Source organism: Xyrauchen texanus, chromosome 3 (assembly GCF_025860055.1).
Source record: "Xyrauchen texanus isolate HMW12.3.18 chromosome 3, RBS_HiC_50CHRs, whole genome shotgun sequence".
In the NCBI taxonomy this organism is placed as follows: Eukaryota; Metazoa; Chordata; class Actinopteri; order Cypriniformes; family Catostomidae; genus Xyrauchen; species Xyrauchen texanus.
The window spans coordinates 50,911,051-50,932,070 of record NC_068278.1 but is presented as its reverse complement, the minus strand read 5'-3'; the positions used below and the strand labels follow the sequence as shown (position 1 = coordinate 50,932,070).

The window sequence follows — 21,020 nt, the reverse complement described above, 5'->3', positions numbered from 1 at the left end:
TTGTTTACAACTTTGTCGATTAATATTATAATATTTTTGCACTTTTTTCAACCGATAGACCTATTTACTATACAATAAATTCCATACAGCTCAATATACGATATGAAACATCATTTGTCACTTCTTTCATTTTACCATTAATTCATCCCGAAATTAGTTTTTAATAATTTAGCACGTTTTACTAATGGCAGAGTGTTTCAACTTAAAGGTGAACTCAGTAACTTTTGTCTTGTGTCATCTTGGACTTACACTGCCACCTAGCCAATAGTTTCAGTTTCAGATGCCATTGAAGAAATGTAGTATTCACATTCAGCCATGATCACTTTAGTCAATGAGTAACAGGACGGTTACTGAGATTAAGCAAGTAGTATTTGGCTGGTCATGTGATTCTAACATGGCAGCCCCCATGTGTGGACCCACTCCATGTAGAATAAAACAGCTTTTATAAGGTCACTGATATGACTCGATATTTCCTACATATCTTGCATATTTACAATCAAGACATCAAAAGTCACATTTTTTGATTACTAGTCAAAAAATAATATTATTTCAAATTATCAATTAGAACAAAGGAATAGTTCACCCAAAAATGAAAGCTCTCTCATCATTTACTCACCCTAATGCCATCCAAGATGTGTATGACTTTCTTTTTTCTGCAGCACACAAATTAAGATTTTTTTAGAAGAATATCTCAGCTCTCTAGGTCCATGCAATGCAAGTGAATAGTGACTAAAACTCAGAAGGTCCAAAAAGCACATAAAGCCAGCATAAAAGTAATCCACAAGACTCCAATGGTTAAATCCGTGTCTTCAGAAGTGATATGATAGGTGTGTGTGAGAAACAGATAGATATTTAAATCCTTTTTCAACAAAGTGTTTCTAGGAATATGGTAAGAAATAATATACGTTTTTAAAATTCTTATCTTACAGAAAAGTGAGAAATAGGCCTACACTGTCAACTGTGAATTTTGTTTTCCAACCTTGCTCCATATATTATTCAATCAATTCAAGTTGTTCTTTGAATTGAATAAAATTACCTTGAAATATTTTCAGTACCAAGGGTGACTGTGTGCTTATCATCAATTCACTGTACTTACAAATATTGCAGTTAGAAGAAAAACAAATAAAAAAAATGGTGATTCTGTAACTAGGCACTTGACCTGATTTTTTTATTTTTTTTATTCCATACGTCTTGTATTTTTTTATTTTTTTTTTAATCTAAAACAGAATTTCTTCACATTCCATCTCTACACAATAATGTATTTATTTTCCACAGCATTCTCAGAAAAGTCTGAAATAGTTAACTACAAAACATATTTATTCTTTCATGGGAAGTGATAGCTACTTTGATATTTTATGTATATTCTTATAGTTGGCATAACCTGAAACCACATGTCGGAGCCAGACAAAATCAGTTTATTAAAAATATATGCTAGAATTCATATCACTCATTATTGTTCAGGACAAAGTGATAGCCTATGTCACATATAAATATTTTCTCTCCAGTACATTTATTCAGCCATTTTTTTTTATAAAAAGAAAAACATTAATAGTTGTTCTACTGTTCGGAACGAATCAGAAGGCGTCGTCCAGCTGGTCAACTTTCGTCCAATCATTTTACGTCTAAATATACCAATCGCTGGAGTTGCCGGAATACGGGTGGGAAATAACACCAGAGCTCTGCGTCATAACTACGCGACGCGACAAATTGTAGTTCTGACAGGTTTTGCATGGAATACAAACACGCACACTTATTTGTGTTGTTGTATTGTCGGTTAAGAGTTGGATGTTTTCTATTATGTTCATCTTGCGCGGATGTTTTTCTTTATTATTATTTTTATATATAAAATAATGTTTAATTTTAAAGTTTATTATGCTTTTTCTACATTCCATTTATTTCTAGGTAGCAACATAAAAATACATTTAGGAAGTTGATGTCCTACAATACAACATGTTATAGGCGTACTAGATTCAAATCTATTCTAAACAGTATATATATATATAAAATGTATTTGAAAAAAATATATATAGCCTATATTTTTTTTTTTTTACAATTATTATGAATGCATTTTTTATGATCATAATAATTTGGATTTTAAAATCAAGACTCTAGTTTAAATTTATATTATTTGTAATTTATACGAAATGTCTATTTCCACGCAGGAGAAAAATGACAATAAGCCTTTAGAATAGCCTTTAATTTTTTGTAAAAGTCGTGCGTTAAGCATTCCCTACCAGTCGGGGGCAGTAAAGGATTCATAGTCGTGTTAAGTCGGTGTTTGGTCAGAACTAACACTGCTTGAAGACTAAACGCTGGATAATGTAAATAAATGATGCGTTGCTTGTTTACTTTTTTCTGTGTAGCTTTATTGTGTTTCATATGTGGTAATTTAACGAGTAAATGGCTGATTGGGTTTATATGGGGCTATCAGATTCAGACATATTACAATGAAATTGATGCACTTGCATCAGTCATAGGCTACAGTAACAAATCTTATTCATTGATAAATATTCTTAGTTCTGTTACTTTTTTGTTTGATATTATATTGACTCACACTTTACTGAATTTATATATTTTATTTTTCTCATGATCTTATGAACCTTTTGACCTAAAGCCTTATGCTTAGGGTAAATGTTTGAAATTAGTTTGATAGGCAAATGTAAATTGTGCCAATGCATGAATTTCTTTACAAAACTATAACTTCAATATATTTTATCATGGATGCGTTGGACCGGATAGTGGAGGAAAAACAGCCAACAAGTGCACAGCAAACATGGGATCTTAAAGGTATAGTTCACCCAAAAATGAAAATGCTCTCATCATTTACTCTCCCTCATGCCAGCCCATATGTGTATGACTTTTTTTATTCTGCTGCACACAAACTAAGATTTTTAGAAAAATATCTCAGCTCTGTAGGTCTCTGCGAGTGAATGGTGGCCAGAACTTCAAAGCTCCAAAAGTACATAAAGGCAGATTAAAATAATCCATATGACTCCATTGGTTAAAATCAATATCTTCAGAAGTGATATGATAGGAGTGGTTTAGAAACAGATTAATCTTTAAGTCCTTACCTATCATATCTCTTCAGAAGACATGTATTTAACAAGAGTTGTTTGGATTACTTTTTTGCCACCTTTATTTGCTTTTTGGAGCTTCAAAGTTCTGGCCACCATTCACTTGCATTGTGAATTATTTGTTGTATTCAGCACAAGAAAGTCATACACATCTGGAATGTGGATGAGAAAATGATCAATTAAATATTTGTGTGAACTATCCCTTTAAAAACTGTATTTTGAAAAAAAGCATCCCAGTTTTTTTTTGGTTTGGGGGTTGGGTTACTACACAAATCCCATATAATCTTTGCTTGAGAGTTCAATGACTTTTGTAATATTCTAATATGAAGAAAACAGTAACAGGTAGTAATGAGTATGTGCCCAAAATGTTACTAGTGGTGTAGTAATATTACTTTGTTATTCACATTTGTGAATGTGCTCACCTCACACAATGAACATCTGCAGGTGGGCAGCCAGGCATCCACACACATGTGCGCACGCACACACACAGAGGAGGAATGTCTTACACATGGGGCCTGTAATACAGGCTTTGATTGTGCCTCCACTCTGCGTCTGGTAGTCATTTTATGTGATAAGCATTTGAGCAACACCGAAAACATCAGAGCAGAATTTCTTCCTTCACTATTTCCTTTTCAAGTCTCCAGCAGATTTTAGCGTTTTGAGGTCAGTCTAGTTTTCAAATGCATGTGTGTTTGCATATTTCCCCCTTTTGTCATATCAGTTTAACGAAATTCTGCAGAAACTTCTGTCATCTTGCAAGCAAATTACGGAGTGTCCTAAAGGATCTCATTTGCATTGTAAATCTCCCTTCTATGTTTTTCCCCTCCATGTAAGTTATTCTCAGTCGTCATTAATAAAAATGGCATTAGTGACAATTCGTGGAGCAAAAAAGAGACACGAAAGGCATAAGAAACATGCATATTTATTATTTTTGCACTCAGAACACATTAAATTAAAACTACAAAGGTACTTATACAAAAGATAGATTGTATCCCATTTTACATCCAAAATAAAAATAATTTATGGTATAAATTATAATTCTAACTATTTTATTTACAATTGCATGAAAACAACATCTTTATATTATCCCTGGAAGTACCCTCTACCAAAATGATAGGGATTCCCCATCTTGGTTTCTCAGAAAGAAAGCCCTCTGACATTGTGATAAACCACAAAAGGATTTTCCACTTTTTCCACTGCTAAAAGTGCTATATAAGTGGAAGTCTGGATTATGCATTATTCACAAGTCTCTCCAGACATATGACCTTGTTAGATTTAACCTGTCACTTTAAGTTTGTCTCTATGTGATTTGACAGCCACAGTCTCTTTATCTCTTTCTGTCTGTGACTGGTGACACTATAGTATGCATGTGCAGCCCCAGGCACTGCAGAGCTATGGGGTTAAATATGCAATAATTAGGACAGTGTGCAGATCCCAACATGGCCAAAAATACACTTAAATTGAGAAGAAAAATGACCATGACACATAGGTTGGGAAGCTTGCTCAATTACAGATCTTTTGTTATAAAGTATTTCACACATTTTCAGATTTGTTCTGATAGCATCCCAGACATAAGTGAAATAAGTTGAGATATAATCATTGTCCAAACTTTATAAAAATATTTTGGTAGCTCATAAGACATGGCACAAGATAACTACTTCAGTTACAATAAATAAAAGTGCATAATATGGTTATTTTGTTCATTTGTTTTCTGTGTAAGTGCGGCAATAGTGACATAACCACAAATAATGTATTGCTGACCACCCATTTTCATGGGTGGTCAGCTGTTTAGTTATATACTGAATGTACTCACTCAAATGGACATTGAAATGAGAGGCCTTCACAATTTTGCAGTAGCATTGTGCCCAAATCAGACTTGATGTGATAAAATATCAGTTTTTTTTCGCGATGGGACATTGTGTTGATTGTTTGGCTTCTAATTTTGTGGCATTGTGAAATCTCATCAGTTAAAAACTTTGCACATATAACTATAAATTAAAGTAATGTTTTGACATTTGGACAAGGAAATACTTTTGACTAGTCCCTCGTCAAAATCACGATTAAAAGTACGCACTGTATAAAAACTATAGTCACAAGACACAAACATTATACATGTTAACATGATTTTAGTGTGATAAAATTGCTTATAGGGTTTACCGCATTATGTCGTCATGGCAACTAATTTGTAAAATTGGAAATATCTTTTCAGGAAAGGGTAGTAAGTGATTTTTTCACACTAAAATCAGGTTAACATGTATAATGTTTATGTCTTGTGGCTATACTTTTGAAACAATACACATTTTAACATTTATAGACTGGCCCCATTCACTTCCATTGTAAGTGCCTCACTGTAACCGCAATTTGGGGGTCGAGTCAAAATAATTTTTTGCGGTAATCAACAATATGCCACAAATGCTGTTGACTGAGCTCAACTTGAATTGAACAAGGAACATTTCTTTAAAGGCATAGTTCACCCAAAAATTGCTCACAATCATGTTGTTCCAAACCCGTATGACTTTCTTTCTTCTGCGAAACTCGAAATGGAGCTGTTAGGCTAAATGTTCAGTCTCAGTCACCATTCACTTTCACTGTGAAAAGATGCATTGAAAGTGAATGGCGACTGAGGCGGTAATTCTGCCTTGCATCTCCTTTTGTGTTCCACGAAAGAAAGTCATACGGGAGACCGACTCAAGGGTGAATAAATGATATAAATTATATTTGAGTGAACTATCCCTTTAACCAAAATGTTTGTTGTCAAGTCGCACCTGGTTAGGACACATCAAGTGTAATATCGAGCACTGAACACAAAAATGGTCATAACAGTTCTTCTGTAAGACGGCCCTCATGTCAACTCATATTTTGATCTGTAACTAATGGCTGTTCAAGTGCTGTAAACTGCAATCTAAATGTCATGACCCTTAACCGGTTTTGCGTTCCTTTATAGCAGGGGTCAGCAACCTTTTTGACACGAAGTGCCATTTTTTATTTTCCAGGTCAATGGCTGTAAAATCGCACCTGCAAAATCCTAAAAATTAATTTCCAGGTTAACTTTATATTTTGAATAAACTCTGATTTTTGAACCCCACGATGTGGGTTTATGGTTTCTCTATTAATAGATTCATGTAATTTTGAATGTGACCATGGTTTAAGGAGGGTGTACCTGTATGCTGGGTTGGCAACCTCAAGGATTAATAGTGGTGTTTTCCTTATTACATCACGTGTTGTTCTTAAAGCAAAAAATGCAAGCTATCATGTCTGAAAGTGAAGCGCTGCCAGCTTGTGATGCACGAATGGCTTGCACATGCCACATGAGTCTGTTGGGCATACTGCAGTCTCATCACATTTTAACTTTTTGTTAAGACTCCCATTCAGCTCATGAAAACATGCTGTGTGATCATGAGGAATGATTACATCAAGATGTAGATTGGAATGCAGGTGTGGAATTTCATATAAATAAAATAGTCTATTCCTCTCTCGCCATTGCTGGTGTGCAAGTAATTATCCCTCCTTGTGCCAATACTGACACACGTGCCATAGGTTGCAACCCCTGCTTTATAGGAACGTCCTAAGTCCTTGTAGCTAGCAGTGCAGTGATCTGTGTGGTATTTGGCTGACTGGAAAAGTGCTTCAGAATCTGAAAGCAAAAGTTGTGATGATGGGGGAGAAAGAGCAAATTGTTTTGGAAGAATTTCACCAATGCCTCCGTCGGGAGTGAAATGAAAAGGAGATGGAGTTTGATCATTCCCACACTGAATTACACAATGTTTATCAACAATGCTTCTCTTGCTCTAGTCGAAAACCTGACAAGAACAATATGCCCCAACAACACCCACAAGACTACACGTATTTCCAGAAATCCCCCGAAAAAAATTGGCAATTCAATGGTCTGAATTATCAATGCTTGTTTACATCATCGAGACATTGTGACAGCTTAGAAGACAGACAAAAAATAGTTTTTTCAGTCCTGAAGGCACTTAAAGGCATTACAGCAAGATCAAAACCCGACACAGACCAAAAACGATGGCATGAGAGGTCCAAAGGGATTTCTTAACTACAGTTCATCTTGAACATTGCCCAATTTGCAGCAATTGCAAGCTTTGGTACTTCACAGTCCATTTGTCAACTCACGAACTCTCTCGAGATGTCTTTGTTGTTCACTTTGAGTCCTCAAAGATCTGAATCACTTTCTCCTCTACAAAATTGTGACATCAATCCTCCGCTTGTTCAAGCAGCTCTTTTACCTTGGGAGAATGAATTTTTGTGCTGCACAAAAAGAGATGACCTACATTAGAGTGACTTAAACCGTGGGGCTGGTTGGGCAAATAAGTGCCATTAGATTGGTTATGTAAGTGGTTTTGTCTTTCCGTGTGGTTCACAGGGAGTCTCGCCTTTCTAAAGACGTTTATCAGGGGTTGATCGCTTCTGCAAAAGCACCTGGAGAAAGGGTTGGGCCATATTTGGGCCACAATGAGTTGGTCTGTTGCTCTACAATGCCAACACAAACCAGACATCTCCTTTGCTAATCAAATCACTTGGTTTATATGTGCACCTGTCACATCATTTGTGATTGGTTGAGATGCAAATTGAGAGTAAACACATTGACCAAGGGCATCAAGGTCTTTATGTATCTTTCTGGCAAAGTTCCATACCAACAACAGATGAACCCTGTTGGGCTGGGCCTTGCGCTGGTCATTTGAAGTCAATCAGGGATTGGTCTACTCCCTGTCCGTAGCCCAGCAACAGAAGACTAGCATTGCGTACAGTGTTTGCGTTCCTTACAGGAGGCTAAAGCAGCCGCAGAGGTCAGAAGAGTTGCATTTAGTTTCCCACGAGAGGGCTGAGGTCTCCATGGTGGTTCTTGAGTTTCTTCTTAAACAGAGAGATCGTGGAAGGTCTGTAGAAGATGATCCAAGGTTCAGATGTGGTGCTCTGTGCACATGATTCTGAACCGCTGATCGAAGGAATGGATGGGGACCTAAGAAACAAAGAGGGACGACAAGATAGAAAGTGATAAGGAACAAAGAGGGGTTGAAAGTTAATTTCAATAAAGCTTTTCCAATAAAAAATGCATCAACATGCTTTCTAAAAACCAAATGACATGCAAAATATTAAGGAACATACATTAAGGCTACGTCCACATTAATCCGGATACATTTGAAAAAAGCGTTTTCGTTTTTGAAACGCTCTCTGTCCACACTTATTTTCAAGCGTTTTCCAAAAGTTGCTCGTCTACACTAAAACATATAAAAACGCTTATATACTGCGCATGCAAAAAATCATGGTTCCATGTACGGTCTAAAATGCAATTTTCCTCGTGTTCTGTCACCGGACAGCAATTCCGAGTAAACTTCCTGTCATCTTTGAAAAAATTAAGTGTGAAGGTTGTATACAGTAGCATTTATCTTTAATAATGCTATCAAAGGAATAACAGGCACAACAACAATGCAACAACATGGTCCGCCATCTTGATTTTTTTGGGTTGGATGTATCACATGACTGCGTCATATGACAACAAGTATGTCCTCATTTTCAGATATCACCATTTCCGCTTTCCACACTACAACATGAAGTCTGCACTTTTTAATTTAGTCACTTGGCAGAGCATTTTCGGAAATCTCAGTTTTCGCAGTCAAAAACACCATATCAGTGTGGACGGAAGGACAAAACATAGAGAAAAATATGCGTTTTCAAACGAAAACGTATTAGTGTGGCCGTGGCCTAACAGTAAAACTGCACACTGATCATGTGTGGCGTTGAAGTTTTTGGCAGAAAATCAATAACTACTCAATAACACCCAACTGTTCGAGGGGGAAGCTACTCAATTTAGTCTATCACTATAATGTTTTGATCTGATGCTTTATAGACACAACTCAAAATACTAAGCTTCAACAAAATACATTAAATACATAATTTTGTCATATTTTTGCTTACTTTACAGTAAGGTGCAGTAGCAGCTTAGCTACCATGGCTATTACTGTTAGCGTTAGCAGGGCAGCTAGTGCGTAGATGGTCCACACTGTAAAACATGACATGTTTATTACTGACAGTAAAACAAATGCAGCCTCATAATTACAACCAAACAGAAACACACTGTTTATCACCATCAAAAAAGTAACTAGCATAAAGAGTGGCTAGTTATGGAAACGTGAGAACTGAAGACAGAGAGTAAGCTAAGTGTAATTGGAGCATAATGAAGAGAAGTAGACACATACTGGTGCTGACGCCCGTGGTCCGGCCCGGTCCATGCCACTGACCTGGCATGTTTGCAGGGCTTGATGTGATCACATAGTACAGCAGGGATTTCCCGCTCTGACTGGTGTTCGGATTTGCTGTAGTGCTTCCAGTATGCTGCCTTACTGTACTGGTGTCATCTTCATACCCATCATCATCCTCTTCAACAGGTGTGACAACTGTTATTCTCAAAGCTGTGAGGAGGAAAACCTCACAAAGTTAATATGATGTGATGGAGTATGGTGCATGAAATAGAAACATAACAATTTGAGAAAAAGTTGGAAACATTTAAAAACATATCAGAATGTCTTTGTATTATATTCCAATATGCACCCAGTACATCCTAGCAATGCCCTAGCTACCACCTCGAACACCCTAGCACCACACAAAATTATAAAAAAAACCAAAACAAAAAAACACTTTCTTCATAAAATGTAAAATTGTTGTCTTATTCTACAATCTTCCTTCCCATTTCTGATGTTGAAGTGTAATATTCACATTTATAATCTCTACAGTCTCCTTTCTCCTCCAATAATCAGTGTTGATGCCCTTGAGACATTAAATAGAGAGATTGTTCACCTCTTTCAAAATAACATCACCTCTGTTATTCAGTGTTGCAGAACGTGGTGTTTGTATCAAATTCTGCCTGCAGGCAAAAAACGACTCTGTGAATGGTGAAAGACAATTTGTTCCGCTGACCTTTTCTTTCAGCAAAAAATCTTTTCAATTTCAAACTTCCCATTCTCAATTATTCTTCCTCAGATTGTGGTTCGTGAACTCTGCCTCCCAAAACAACACAACAGAAAGTGACAGCGTGTCTGAAAATATTATAGATCCAACAAAAATGATCAGAGCATCCCAAATGCAATGCTACAGAGAAGAACCATACTGATCAGTGTTTACTCCTATATGGCTTCAGACTATTTTAATGTCATAAAAGTGCCTAAGTGTGTATAAGTGACAGCATAATTGGATACATCACTTGTGATCAGTCTCATTCTTGTTACAGTAATGTATACTGATTAGGAAAAAGGTTTCAATTGAAGAAATGCCTCCTAGACCATTAATCTATCCTTGGCACGCATGAGAGAAGCTTGTTCACACTTCCTCGCGCTTTATGCATGCACAGAGCCCGGATGCCAAGATAGATAGTGAATAAGGACTTCTCACCTCAAATTGACCGTATTGCTTCATAACACATGGAGTAAACCAGTTGAGTCATATGGATTACCTTTATGCTGCCTTTATGTCCTTTTTGGAGGTTGAACATTTTGTACCCCTTTGACTTTGTACGACCAAAAACACATCATACATCATTCAAAATATATTTGTGTTCCACAGAAAAAAGAAAGTATATGAATTTGAGAACAATATGAGAGTGAGTAAATGATGAGAGAATTATCATGAATTATCACTTAATTAATGATTAATTAAAATTTCTGGAATTTAACTTCTCTATATAGAATTCTCCTTTCTCTACAGGAAAATCTACACTAAATTACTAATCAGAAACCGGAGCGCATATGCAAAAATGTTCTGTAGTAGAAACACATTAGGCTGCACCTGCAGATGCAAATGACACTTTTCACATGCAACCAAAAATAAATAAATAAATAAATTACCTGGCAACTTCCTGATATATATTGCATCAAAGTATAGTTTAGGTCAAATCAATTTCAATTCAAGTCTATATATAAATTAAAGGGTAACACATTAATATATTTCAACGTTAATTATATTAACAAACATTATCCTGTATAATGCTTGAAGCAATATTCCTTTAAGTATATTATTATTCTTATTTCAATACAAGCTAAGCTCAGTTGACAGCATTTGTGGCATAATGTTGATTCTCACAATAAATTATTTCAACTCGTCCATCCAAAAAAAAAAACGGCAAAAATCGAGGTTACAGTGAGGCACTTGTAATGGAAGTTAAAACTCATGTATTATTTGAGCGTGTTTACAGTCGTTATAGGGTTTGTTTACATGACATTGTCATGGCAACGAAATTGTAAAATTGGCTATAACTTTACACAGAAAAGGTTAGTGCGATTTTTTTTCACACTAAAATCATGTTAACACATATATTGTTCAAATCTTGTGGCTATACTTTTGAAAGAGAGTTTTTTTAACGTTCAAAAATTGGCCCCATTCACTTCCATAGTAAGTGACTCACTGGAACCCAGATTTTTGCTCATGTCAAAATTTATTTGTGTGGTAATCAATATTATGCCACAAATGCTGTCGAATGAGCTTAACTTGTATTAACCCAGAATATTCCTTTAATAGAAAATATAGAATAGAATAGATCAAAATAGAATAGAATCAACAAAACTGGATAAAGGAATTGCAAACCCGGTAGTACGCCAAAAGACACACGAGAACTAATGATGTTTGATGTCACGGACACATTTTGACACATATCAAATTTAGAATGTATGTGATTGCAAATGTAATTATTATTGAATTATAATCTTTACCAAAAGCTAGTATATTTCTTAAAATGTAGCCTACAGGTCACATGGACTATTTTTTTTGTGTCATTTTTGGAGCACAACAGCCTCTTTTTTTATTGCATTCCTTTAAATCAGTACAAAATAATCCTCACCATGATAAAGAACAGAAAATCCCTGCGCCCCGTTCATCCTGTCCGAGTAAAAATACAGAATGACGAAGTCAGCAGTGATGTTCACGATGTCCCGTGGTGGATTGCGGCCATCGAATCGAGCCACCACCTGATTGGAGTAGCCATCCAGAAGTTCCACCATATCAGTCTGATCCACGATATTGAAGAATGTAAAGTTGAACAGAATGACGGAAGCCCCTGGAACCTGGGAGAACAAAATGGCCAAGAGAGTCACATTGGCAGCCATTACGCCAGATACATATTCTTGTAATCTTGCTGTGGTTTGGCTCTAGAAACTCTTCCTCCATTAGGATATTTAAAGTGTTAAATGTACCTGAATAGTCCAGTAGCAGACTCTGCCAGGCCTATATTTGTCTGGGAAGTCAGGAGAGTAGATCACTGCAGAGGGCGAGGTGTAGTTTCCTCCACAAGCGCCTACTTTTGCTGCAGGGGAAGAGTGACAGATGCAGTTTTTATTGAAAACAAAGCATAGCATGAAGTTATAATAAAAATGTAGAAAAATGCTTTCCGTTGTTGAAACTAGAAGCTGCTAAGCTAATTACATTTATTCTTATAAATATTTATATAAAATAATTTGAAGTCAATACATCACTTTTTGGGGAAATAAATCTTGAACTCCGAATTGTCTTGGGCTGAAGTTTAAGGGATAGCTTATGCAATAAATGAAAATTCTGTCATATTTTACCCACCCTCTTGGCTTTACAAACACATATGGCTTTTTTCCTCTCCATGGAACACATGTTCCATGAGAATGTTCCATAAAAAGAATAACAACTTAAATTTCAGTCTGTTTATTACAGGAGGCTATTGAATGATTCAAAAGATTTGGAATACGTACTACAACTGATAACCCACCAAATGTTTCTTCTGTTGTGTTCCACTAAAGAAAGCAAGCCATTTGGGTTTTGAATGACATGAGGGTGAGAAAACAAATTTTCATATTTGGGAAAACTATTCCTTTTTATCTTAGATAAGTATTAGAGGAGATATTGCAATCTGACTGTAGCAGATCAGGTCAATCCAGAGGCCATTATTTCATAAATACACATCTCATAGTAGCAGGTTAGTAAAAGTAAGACAAGCTTTCCCAGATCATAGAACAAGATATGTTAGGATATGTTATCATTAGCATCCTTTTATCTGATGCAATATATGCCCCACTAGAGCCAAAAAAAACGAATTGCAAAAATAAACTGATTTCAACACAGCTTTCTGAAAAGCCCCCCCCCCCATCTGTCATTGGTTGAGTACTGTTATTGGGGTGGGTATAAGCGTGTTGCTCAAAACAAACTGAGCAATTTTACCGTTTTCAAGAAAATTAACCTATGAATGACTCTGCATATTAAGCTTAGATAGGCGTACGTATTTTAACACAGAAAAAGCTACATACTTCAGCTTTAACTTCAAATCAGTTACCCGTGCAAAGGTAATAATACATCAACTAAAACTTACTGTCAAAGACTATGACACGTCCGTCCCCTCCACAGGGCTGGGTGTGGTCTCCAAAACACACATGGTTACACTCTGTGCTTGGAGCATCACCATGACGATGATAATCAAGGTCGTTACCACAGAAACAAGCGTAGCCTGACTCCATGCCGGCAAGCTAAAAGAAGACACACAAGAATATAGAAATAATCAGAAACCTCATATTTCTCTAATGCTAGTTTAATTCTAAGGGTTTTGGATATCAGAATAGCAAGTAAAACACAATGGATATCATTGATTTTATTCTTTTTGCCGAGCCAGTGATTACATCTAGAATGGATAACATTGTTTTTTTTAATGCCAATTCATTTGAAAAATTGTCAGGACAAGTCAGGACAAAATTCACATTTTCAGAGAAAGGATTAAGCAAAGTATGTTTGAGCCTTCAGGCCCAGAGCATGGAAAACAGGCAAATATTGTTTTTAATGATGCAAACATTTTTGTCAAGCATTTAGACATCAAGGTAGAATTTATAGGGCCCTATGAAATCCATTTATTTTTTTCCAAATTCCGTTCTATTTTTTACCAAATTCCATGTTTCCCAATTTATGTTCTCTGAATTCTGGGTTTTAAAGTTTAATAACATTTTATCATAAAAAAGTCTAATCAAATGAATTCATGGAATTGTAATCAAATGAGAACAGAACAATTACTTTTCAACAAACCATTGCATTATTTTTATAATTGCAGAAATAACAGAGCCCTACATTTGTAGTTCAAACTTTAATTCATATACTGTATTAGAGTAATAAGAACCTGATGAGAATCACCATTGTGAATAATGGGAATAACAAAAATAAAGCCCTCAAAAGTCCTGTAATATGAGTCTTGGGAGGAAATGTGCTTAATTGTGTGAAATAAATTAAAAGATTTCAAAAAATCTTAAAAATATGGGGTGGAATGTGACCTGTAGAGCTGTGGCTCAGTTGGTAGAGCAGGTCAGCCACTAATCGCAGGGTTGGTGGTTCGAATCCTGGCCCACATGACTCCACATGCTGAAATGTACTTGGGCAAGACACTGAATCTCAAGTTGATCCCAATGACAGGCTAGCACCTTGCATTGGTGTATGAATGTGTGTGTGAATGGGTGAATGAGATGCAGTGTAAAGTGCTTTGAATACTGTTAAGGTTAAAAAGGTGCAATGTAAGTGCAGACCGTTTACCATTTGTGAGAATCACACATAGTTAAGGTCTAAAATCTGATTGCATGAGCAACATTTGACTGTGCAAAATAGCCAATATTTCCAAAGATGCATGATTTGACTTAAAATCAATTAAATTCTATATTAATAGGCCAGCAGTTAATCTAATGAACTATATTACTTGATAGTAGACATGTGTCTAACAAAACTCCTTAACCATAGTAAAATCACTGTAACGCATAGCCTCTTTTGATTTATTGAATTATTCTACCACTTGCAATTAGCTGCATGTCCAATGGTGAAATTCGTACCTTGTATCTTTGGTTACGGCAGAAGCTGATGCAGTTCTGAATGGTGAGTTTGTTGGAGGTCTGGTAGCCTCCGGATAGAGGAGTCGGATCGCCACTGTCCTTAAAACAGCCTAGGTTACCAGGCACTAAAAGAGGGAGATGGACAGAGACAGAGCGTCAAACGACCAGCATAACATTAACAATGAAACAGGTAACATCAAACATTAGCTGGAAAATAGAGGTGGCATATGAATATTGGGGCATTATGCCAATGTAATTAGGTAGAAACATCAGACACTATTAAATGCGGTAAGTGCTGGTAAATCGTCTGGAAATGTGTCTTAAAGACTGTGGTGTTTTATGAACTATGATTAAAACAGCATGCACAACTACCATGGTGTGAACAGTGCAAGATCTGAGAGCACTGTATGTGACTAAACATCATGCTAAGGGAATGCACAGATGGATTCTGGAACTTTTGTAATTATGAACTGAATGAGGTCTCAGGGTGAGAGAACAGGGAGGTCTGAAAGAAAGAAAGAGAGGCTGGGGGTGTTGGAATCTAAAAAATGTCTGAATGTCCATTTTAGCCTCACAAAACAATTATCTCAATGACTTAGTCAGCTTCAGGCCCCCCAGTAAAGCTACACTGTCCTGACTTATCCATATTTGGAATTGCATTATACCACTATTACTACTTCTGCAGCATGTAGGATGTATACTGTGAATAGAATGTAATTTTTTTGTCAGCATGGAATACCCAGATTACCTACTACCTTAGTCCAAACTTGTAAAAAGCAACTAGAATGCACTGTATGGAAAACTGTATCCCACAAGAGAGCGCAACGGACTGGTTCCGGAAGTAAAAATCTAATTATTTTTATTTTATTTTTTAATAGGGGAAATTATTTTTAATTATCACTTATAAACCTTTAAAGACAGACCAACCTAGATCTCTGAGGTTCTTATCTATACTAACAATCAAAAACTTTGAATGAATAGTTTTATATTTTTCTATCATTTTTAATTCAATTACATTATTTGCAATGCTTCATGGGATTGTAGTTCATTCCCTCATGAAAGTACACAGATTTGTACCTTTGTCTTTTGTCAAATTTCTATTTAATTTAATTTTTTGCTTTAAATCAAAGTTTGTAATGTTGTGATTCACATCGGAGCTGGTTGGTTAAGTTCTAATGCCTTAGAACTCTTTCATGAAGGATTTTATGAAATCCCTTTTGAAATAAATTAATGGAAAATACTTCAGAAACCAAGATGGCTGAAAAAGTGGGTGGGCACTCTTGCGCTCTATGCAACATCCTTGACTTGACCTTCTATTTCTAGTGTGACTAAACTAGAAGGAAGCGATGGAAGTACAATTTTTAAGATCTCTTCTATGACACATTTTTTTAATCAAAATTACAAGAATAAAGAAATGTTTACAAACAATTGGATTAAAAATGCAAAACAACTGCTTTTATTTCAGAAATTAAAATGTGGAGTTAAACATGCAGGTAATGACAACAGTGTAGCATACTAGTGTTGGAAACATGTCTAAATGCAATGTTTTGCAGGCAATATTTAATAGTCATCATTAAATATTAGCATTTTTAATGATGATAAATAGCATTCCAATCAGAGCACAGCCATAGTTTTGGAAATGTATTATTATAATTTCATTTTGCATTTTGTGCTTGCCAAAATTAAGAGCTAATGGCAAATCACACACATATCTCATATATCCGCCCTTTTGTACAATAAATGAATGGATGATTTGGGATAATTAGAGTGAATATGCGTGTATCTGTGCTATCAGAAGAGTCTTTAAGATCCATTCTGATGACAGTGTAGAATAAATAGTGAAAGAGAAAACCCTGATTGCAGACTGGTGATAAGAATTAATAGACACCCTCTCAGACTCTATACTCCTAAATACCCAAGAATACATCTCAGTGCAAGTCTGAACTTGCACAGACCTTGTCCCGTTCGCTAGATACAAAGAACATTTGGGTCACACACTAGGGCACGCACACACACACACACACACACACACACACACACACACACACACACACACACACACACACACACACACACACACACACACACATGTTGTGTTTCCATGTTTTATGGGGACTTTCCATAGACATAATGGTTTTTATACTGTACAAACTTTATATTCTATCCCCTAAACCTAACCCTACCCCTAAACCTAACCCTCACATAAAACATTCTGCATTTTTACATTTTCAAAAAACATCATTTAGTATGATTTATAAGCTGTTTTCCTCATGGGGACCGACAAAATGTCCCCACAAGGTCAAAAATTTCGGGTTTTACTATCCTTATGGGGACATTTGGTCCCCACAAAGTGATAAATACACGCTCACACACACACACACACACACACACACATGTTTGGTTTCCATGTTTTATGTGGACTTTCCATAGACATAATGGTTTTTATACTGTACAAACTTTATTCTATCCCCTAAACCTAACCCTACCCCTAAACCTAAACCTCACAGAAAACTTTCTGCATTTTTACATTTTCAAAAAACATAATTTAGTATGATTTATAAGCTGTTTTCCTCATGGGGACCGACAAAATGTCCCCACAAGGTCAAAAATTTCGGTCCCCACAAAGTGATAAATACACGCTCACACACACACACACACACACACACACACACACACACACACACACACACACACACACACACACACACACACACACACACACACACACAGTCTGTGTCTATGCAAACGATTCTTTACAGAAATACATGATGCTGCAGCATTTTCAAAAAAGCTTGATTGATGGTGACACTATAGAAGAGAGAGTCTTATGTGAAGTTCATGGAGCCAGTCAAAACACAGGCTGAACAATGACAAATCAAGGTGGAGTCAGTCTTTATGTAAACTCATCCCAAGTGGGTTTGTTGAAAACAAAATTACACAGAGTAAATGTAAATGTCAGCTGTAAATAAACTATTTCATGACCACATATTCTAAACATTCATTGTTTTTCCACTGAAGACCATTTTTTAAATGTTTTCTACGGTTTCTTGCTGCAAAAACAGTCAGGATTTACATAAGCTTTTTCCACTCTTTCTCTGACTCTTAGTATTAAACAAGCTATTTTTGCTATTGTGTTTAAGACTTCTATATGTAAATGACCTCTGTTATGATTGGCTAACCTCCACGTACAAGCGTAATTCACAATGTCATTCATCAGGACGAGCCAAGTCGCTGCTGTTATTTTGGTGTTGATACATAAATGTGGGGAGTTTTTGTTCTACCACGGCTAACAACAGAACATTTTGTATATCATTTGGTTTTAACTTTCTGCAGCGTCACACTGAGGAGCCAAATTGAAATCCCATTTGTCCAAAATCGATTCTGATCTCTTGAGGACGCCATGACTGTGGTGATATTTTTGCAAAAGGATATTATGCGGGTCATTACACGTGTCGCGGCAGTTACGAGGTGAAATGTCCACCGAGTGGCGCTAAAAGCGAGTTACATTTTCTCCCAAACAGATTAAGTTTGAAAACTTAATGCTCCATCGAGTTTTAAAACTTACCTCCTGACTCTACATCTTAAACCTAATCTAAGTGTCATACAAAGCAAATGCGAAATTAAAAAGGCAATTGCTGAAGCAACCTCGTTATTTTGAGGTGCTTCTATTACATTTGCATCAGGTGTCGAATCACGTGCTCTTCAGAACTTGAATTGTCCTTTGCATCACGAGTGCGATGACCAGTTGAGCTACTGCACAATTTGATCGCATTAGAATAAGCTAGTACATATAGTTTGTTATGTAAAACAAACGTTGGCTTACGAACTGATTGTTTATGAACTGATAATCTGCCCTTTTAGGAAATAAAATAATTTTTTTTTAGTGCTTCTGATGTTCATTTCACCAGGAAATTGCCATGATCCATACAATTGTTTTTTTTTTGTTAAAAATCCAAATAAATTTAACATTCAGTCATATTAAACATCAAATATGATTGGCTGTCATGTCATGCAGCATGTTTTGTGTTGGACAAACAAATTACTTACCACTGGAAACTTGGTTTAGGACACGTGTAGGAATATGTATACTCTTCTATTTCAAAAGTCCTGCTTTTCATTGCATTGTTGCTTTAAATGAATTAATCAAAACAACTATAACAAATGTGAATAGCATGGGTAGACTACAGAGATGCTCTACAGCCAAAGACTGTGCAAACCCAACAATGTTCCTTCTTCTCTAAACACAGACATGTACAATATAATCCACTGTCTGTTCCTCACATTAATCAGAGTTAAGAAAAACACCACTAACTGCACTGTTGTGTGTTCCTCCCCCTCATAAATCTGGCACAATGTCCACATTAGTGGTGTAAAGTCAAATACAAGCCTGTTCCAGAGGACATCTTCTGAAGATGATATATTGCAGCCTGCAAGGAATTTCTGGGTGGAAATTAAATGGCTGCAATGTAATTATGATTGTTAGATCGAGGACAAAAGCCTTAATTACACTTATATGCTTTTAAAGTGAATAGAAACTCATGTTTCACTCTCAAACACCTGGAGTGAAGGGGAAAAATAGAAAGAATTTCTCTTGGCTGTTCTTTCACCACTTCACGAAGCTATGAACTTAAAGGGATAGTTCACCCAAAAAGAGTCGTTATTTACTCACCCTCATGCTATTCCTAACAGTACAACTTTCTTCAGACACAGTGCAACAGAACAAACAGAACAGAAAGTGTTTCGAGACGTGTTTTAAAGGTTGAATTTCCTTTTAAATTGACACAGCATCTAAAAAATGCATTGCTCCTGCACGATACGCTGAATAAACAGCGAGACATGGCACAACATTTAAAGACATCCATCTAGCACATGAACAGAAAACAACGGACAATTTCTGAGTGAACGGCCCCTTAAGTGGAGGTCTTTGGCGGTTGTGTTTTGACAATACCTTGGCTTGCTCTTTTGAGCGTCTCACCGCATAAGCATTAGGTATGTACGTACATACAACTGTAATTAATGAAAAACGCTGTGGTACCACCGGTATTATAAAGCTTGAGTCTGTGGTAGTACTATGGCACCAGTATAGGATAATGTGCAACACTAAGTAAATATAGAACCATCTATTGGATCATTTATTTTCTCATATTACTTTTTTACTCACGACTTGCGAATTTGAACTGGCTAAATTGTTAACAGCCAGAAAGGTTCTATGCAATATACAATAGCTATTACACGGTGCTGATTGGTTTATAGTGATTAGTTGCACCCTCTTTTGGACATATGAGACCATGTTGATTTAAAAATCAGATGTCTTGTATATTTTCCCCCAACTTAAATAATGTCTTTAAAATTTGAATATAATTCGGATATTGGTAAAATCTCAGTGAAAAATTCTAATTTAGTTTCTCTGCCCTGTTGACAGCCCTAAAACAGAGTGACCAATACATTCTTTAGAACGTTTTCCAACATTTTCTTAAATACACTGATATGCTTTTAAAGTAAACAGAAATGAATTTTCTTCATTTTTCCACCTTGAAAAAAAAAAGATTTCTCTTGGCTAGTCCTTTAACACCACTTCAAGGGCAGAAGCTCTAAAGTTAAAAGCAGGACGTTGTGCTCTCCAGGGCTCATGCAAGATTAAAGACTGCAGGTCTGAAGCTTTTGACAGAGTGATTGTACTTTACCATCAATTTATTTGTCCTTAACCTCTCATCACATGCAGGGTTTCCTTTCCTCTGCACAAAAGGGCTCATCTCTCTCACGAGCACAGCTGCTCCGACTATGCTGTGTTTTTAGGCAACGGCATGTTTTTGTCTGTTAACCTTCAAAAGAGTTAACCAAGACGTAAAAGAAAAATGTGCTAAACAAGGCTAACCACTGCAAATATCCTTGCTTTAAAAGTAATACAATCAACTTCAAAGTGTATAGTGGAATTTTAAGATTTTATTATGCGCTTGGCTGGCAAACATGATAGTATTAATTGTGCTTATTTGCCTCTTTTAGACTGGCTTGTTTCCAAGCAATGAAATTTAGAGAGTCCATGCAGTCATCCTCAAAACGCAGATCTTCATATAAACTGATGGTTTGTTGAAAAGAAAGTTACTCAAGGTAAATATCAATGGCA

At 36.2% G+C, this 21,020-nt stretch overlaps 1 protein-coding gene across 1 annotated transcript in view; it reads right to left on the bottom strand.

The window, feature by feature from the left end:
- Nucleotides 1-3,987: 3,987 nt before the first annotated feature.
- LOC127632368 (kremen protein 1-like) overlaps nucleotides 3,988-21,020 on the bottom strand; it is a 92,538-nt gene continuing 75,505 nt past the window's right edge. Inside the window, exons 4-10 of the mRNA XM_052110924.1 lie at nucleotides 14,897-15,021; nucleotides 13,408-13,561; nucleotides 12,269-12,378; nucleotides 11,917-12,139; nucleotides 9,287-9,499; nucleotides 9,006-9,090; nucleotides 3,988-8,049 (exon numbers count right to left, since the gene is read on the bottom strand). Of these exons, the coding sequence (XP_051966884.1) occupies nucleotides 7,893-8,049; nucleotides 9,006-9,090; nucleotides 9,287-9,499; nucleotides 11,917-12,139; nucleotides 12,269-12,378; nucleotides 13,408-13,561; nucleotides 14,897-15,021 (1,067 nt within the window). The 3' untranslated portion in view covers nucleotides 3,988-7,892. The remainder of the gene's footprint in view (nucleotides 8,050-9,005; nucleotides 9,091-9,286; nucleotides 9,500-11,916; nucleotides 12,140-12,268; nucleotides 12,379-13,407; nucleotides 13,562-14,896; nucleotides 15,022-21,020) is intronic.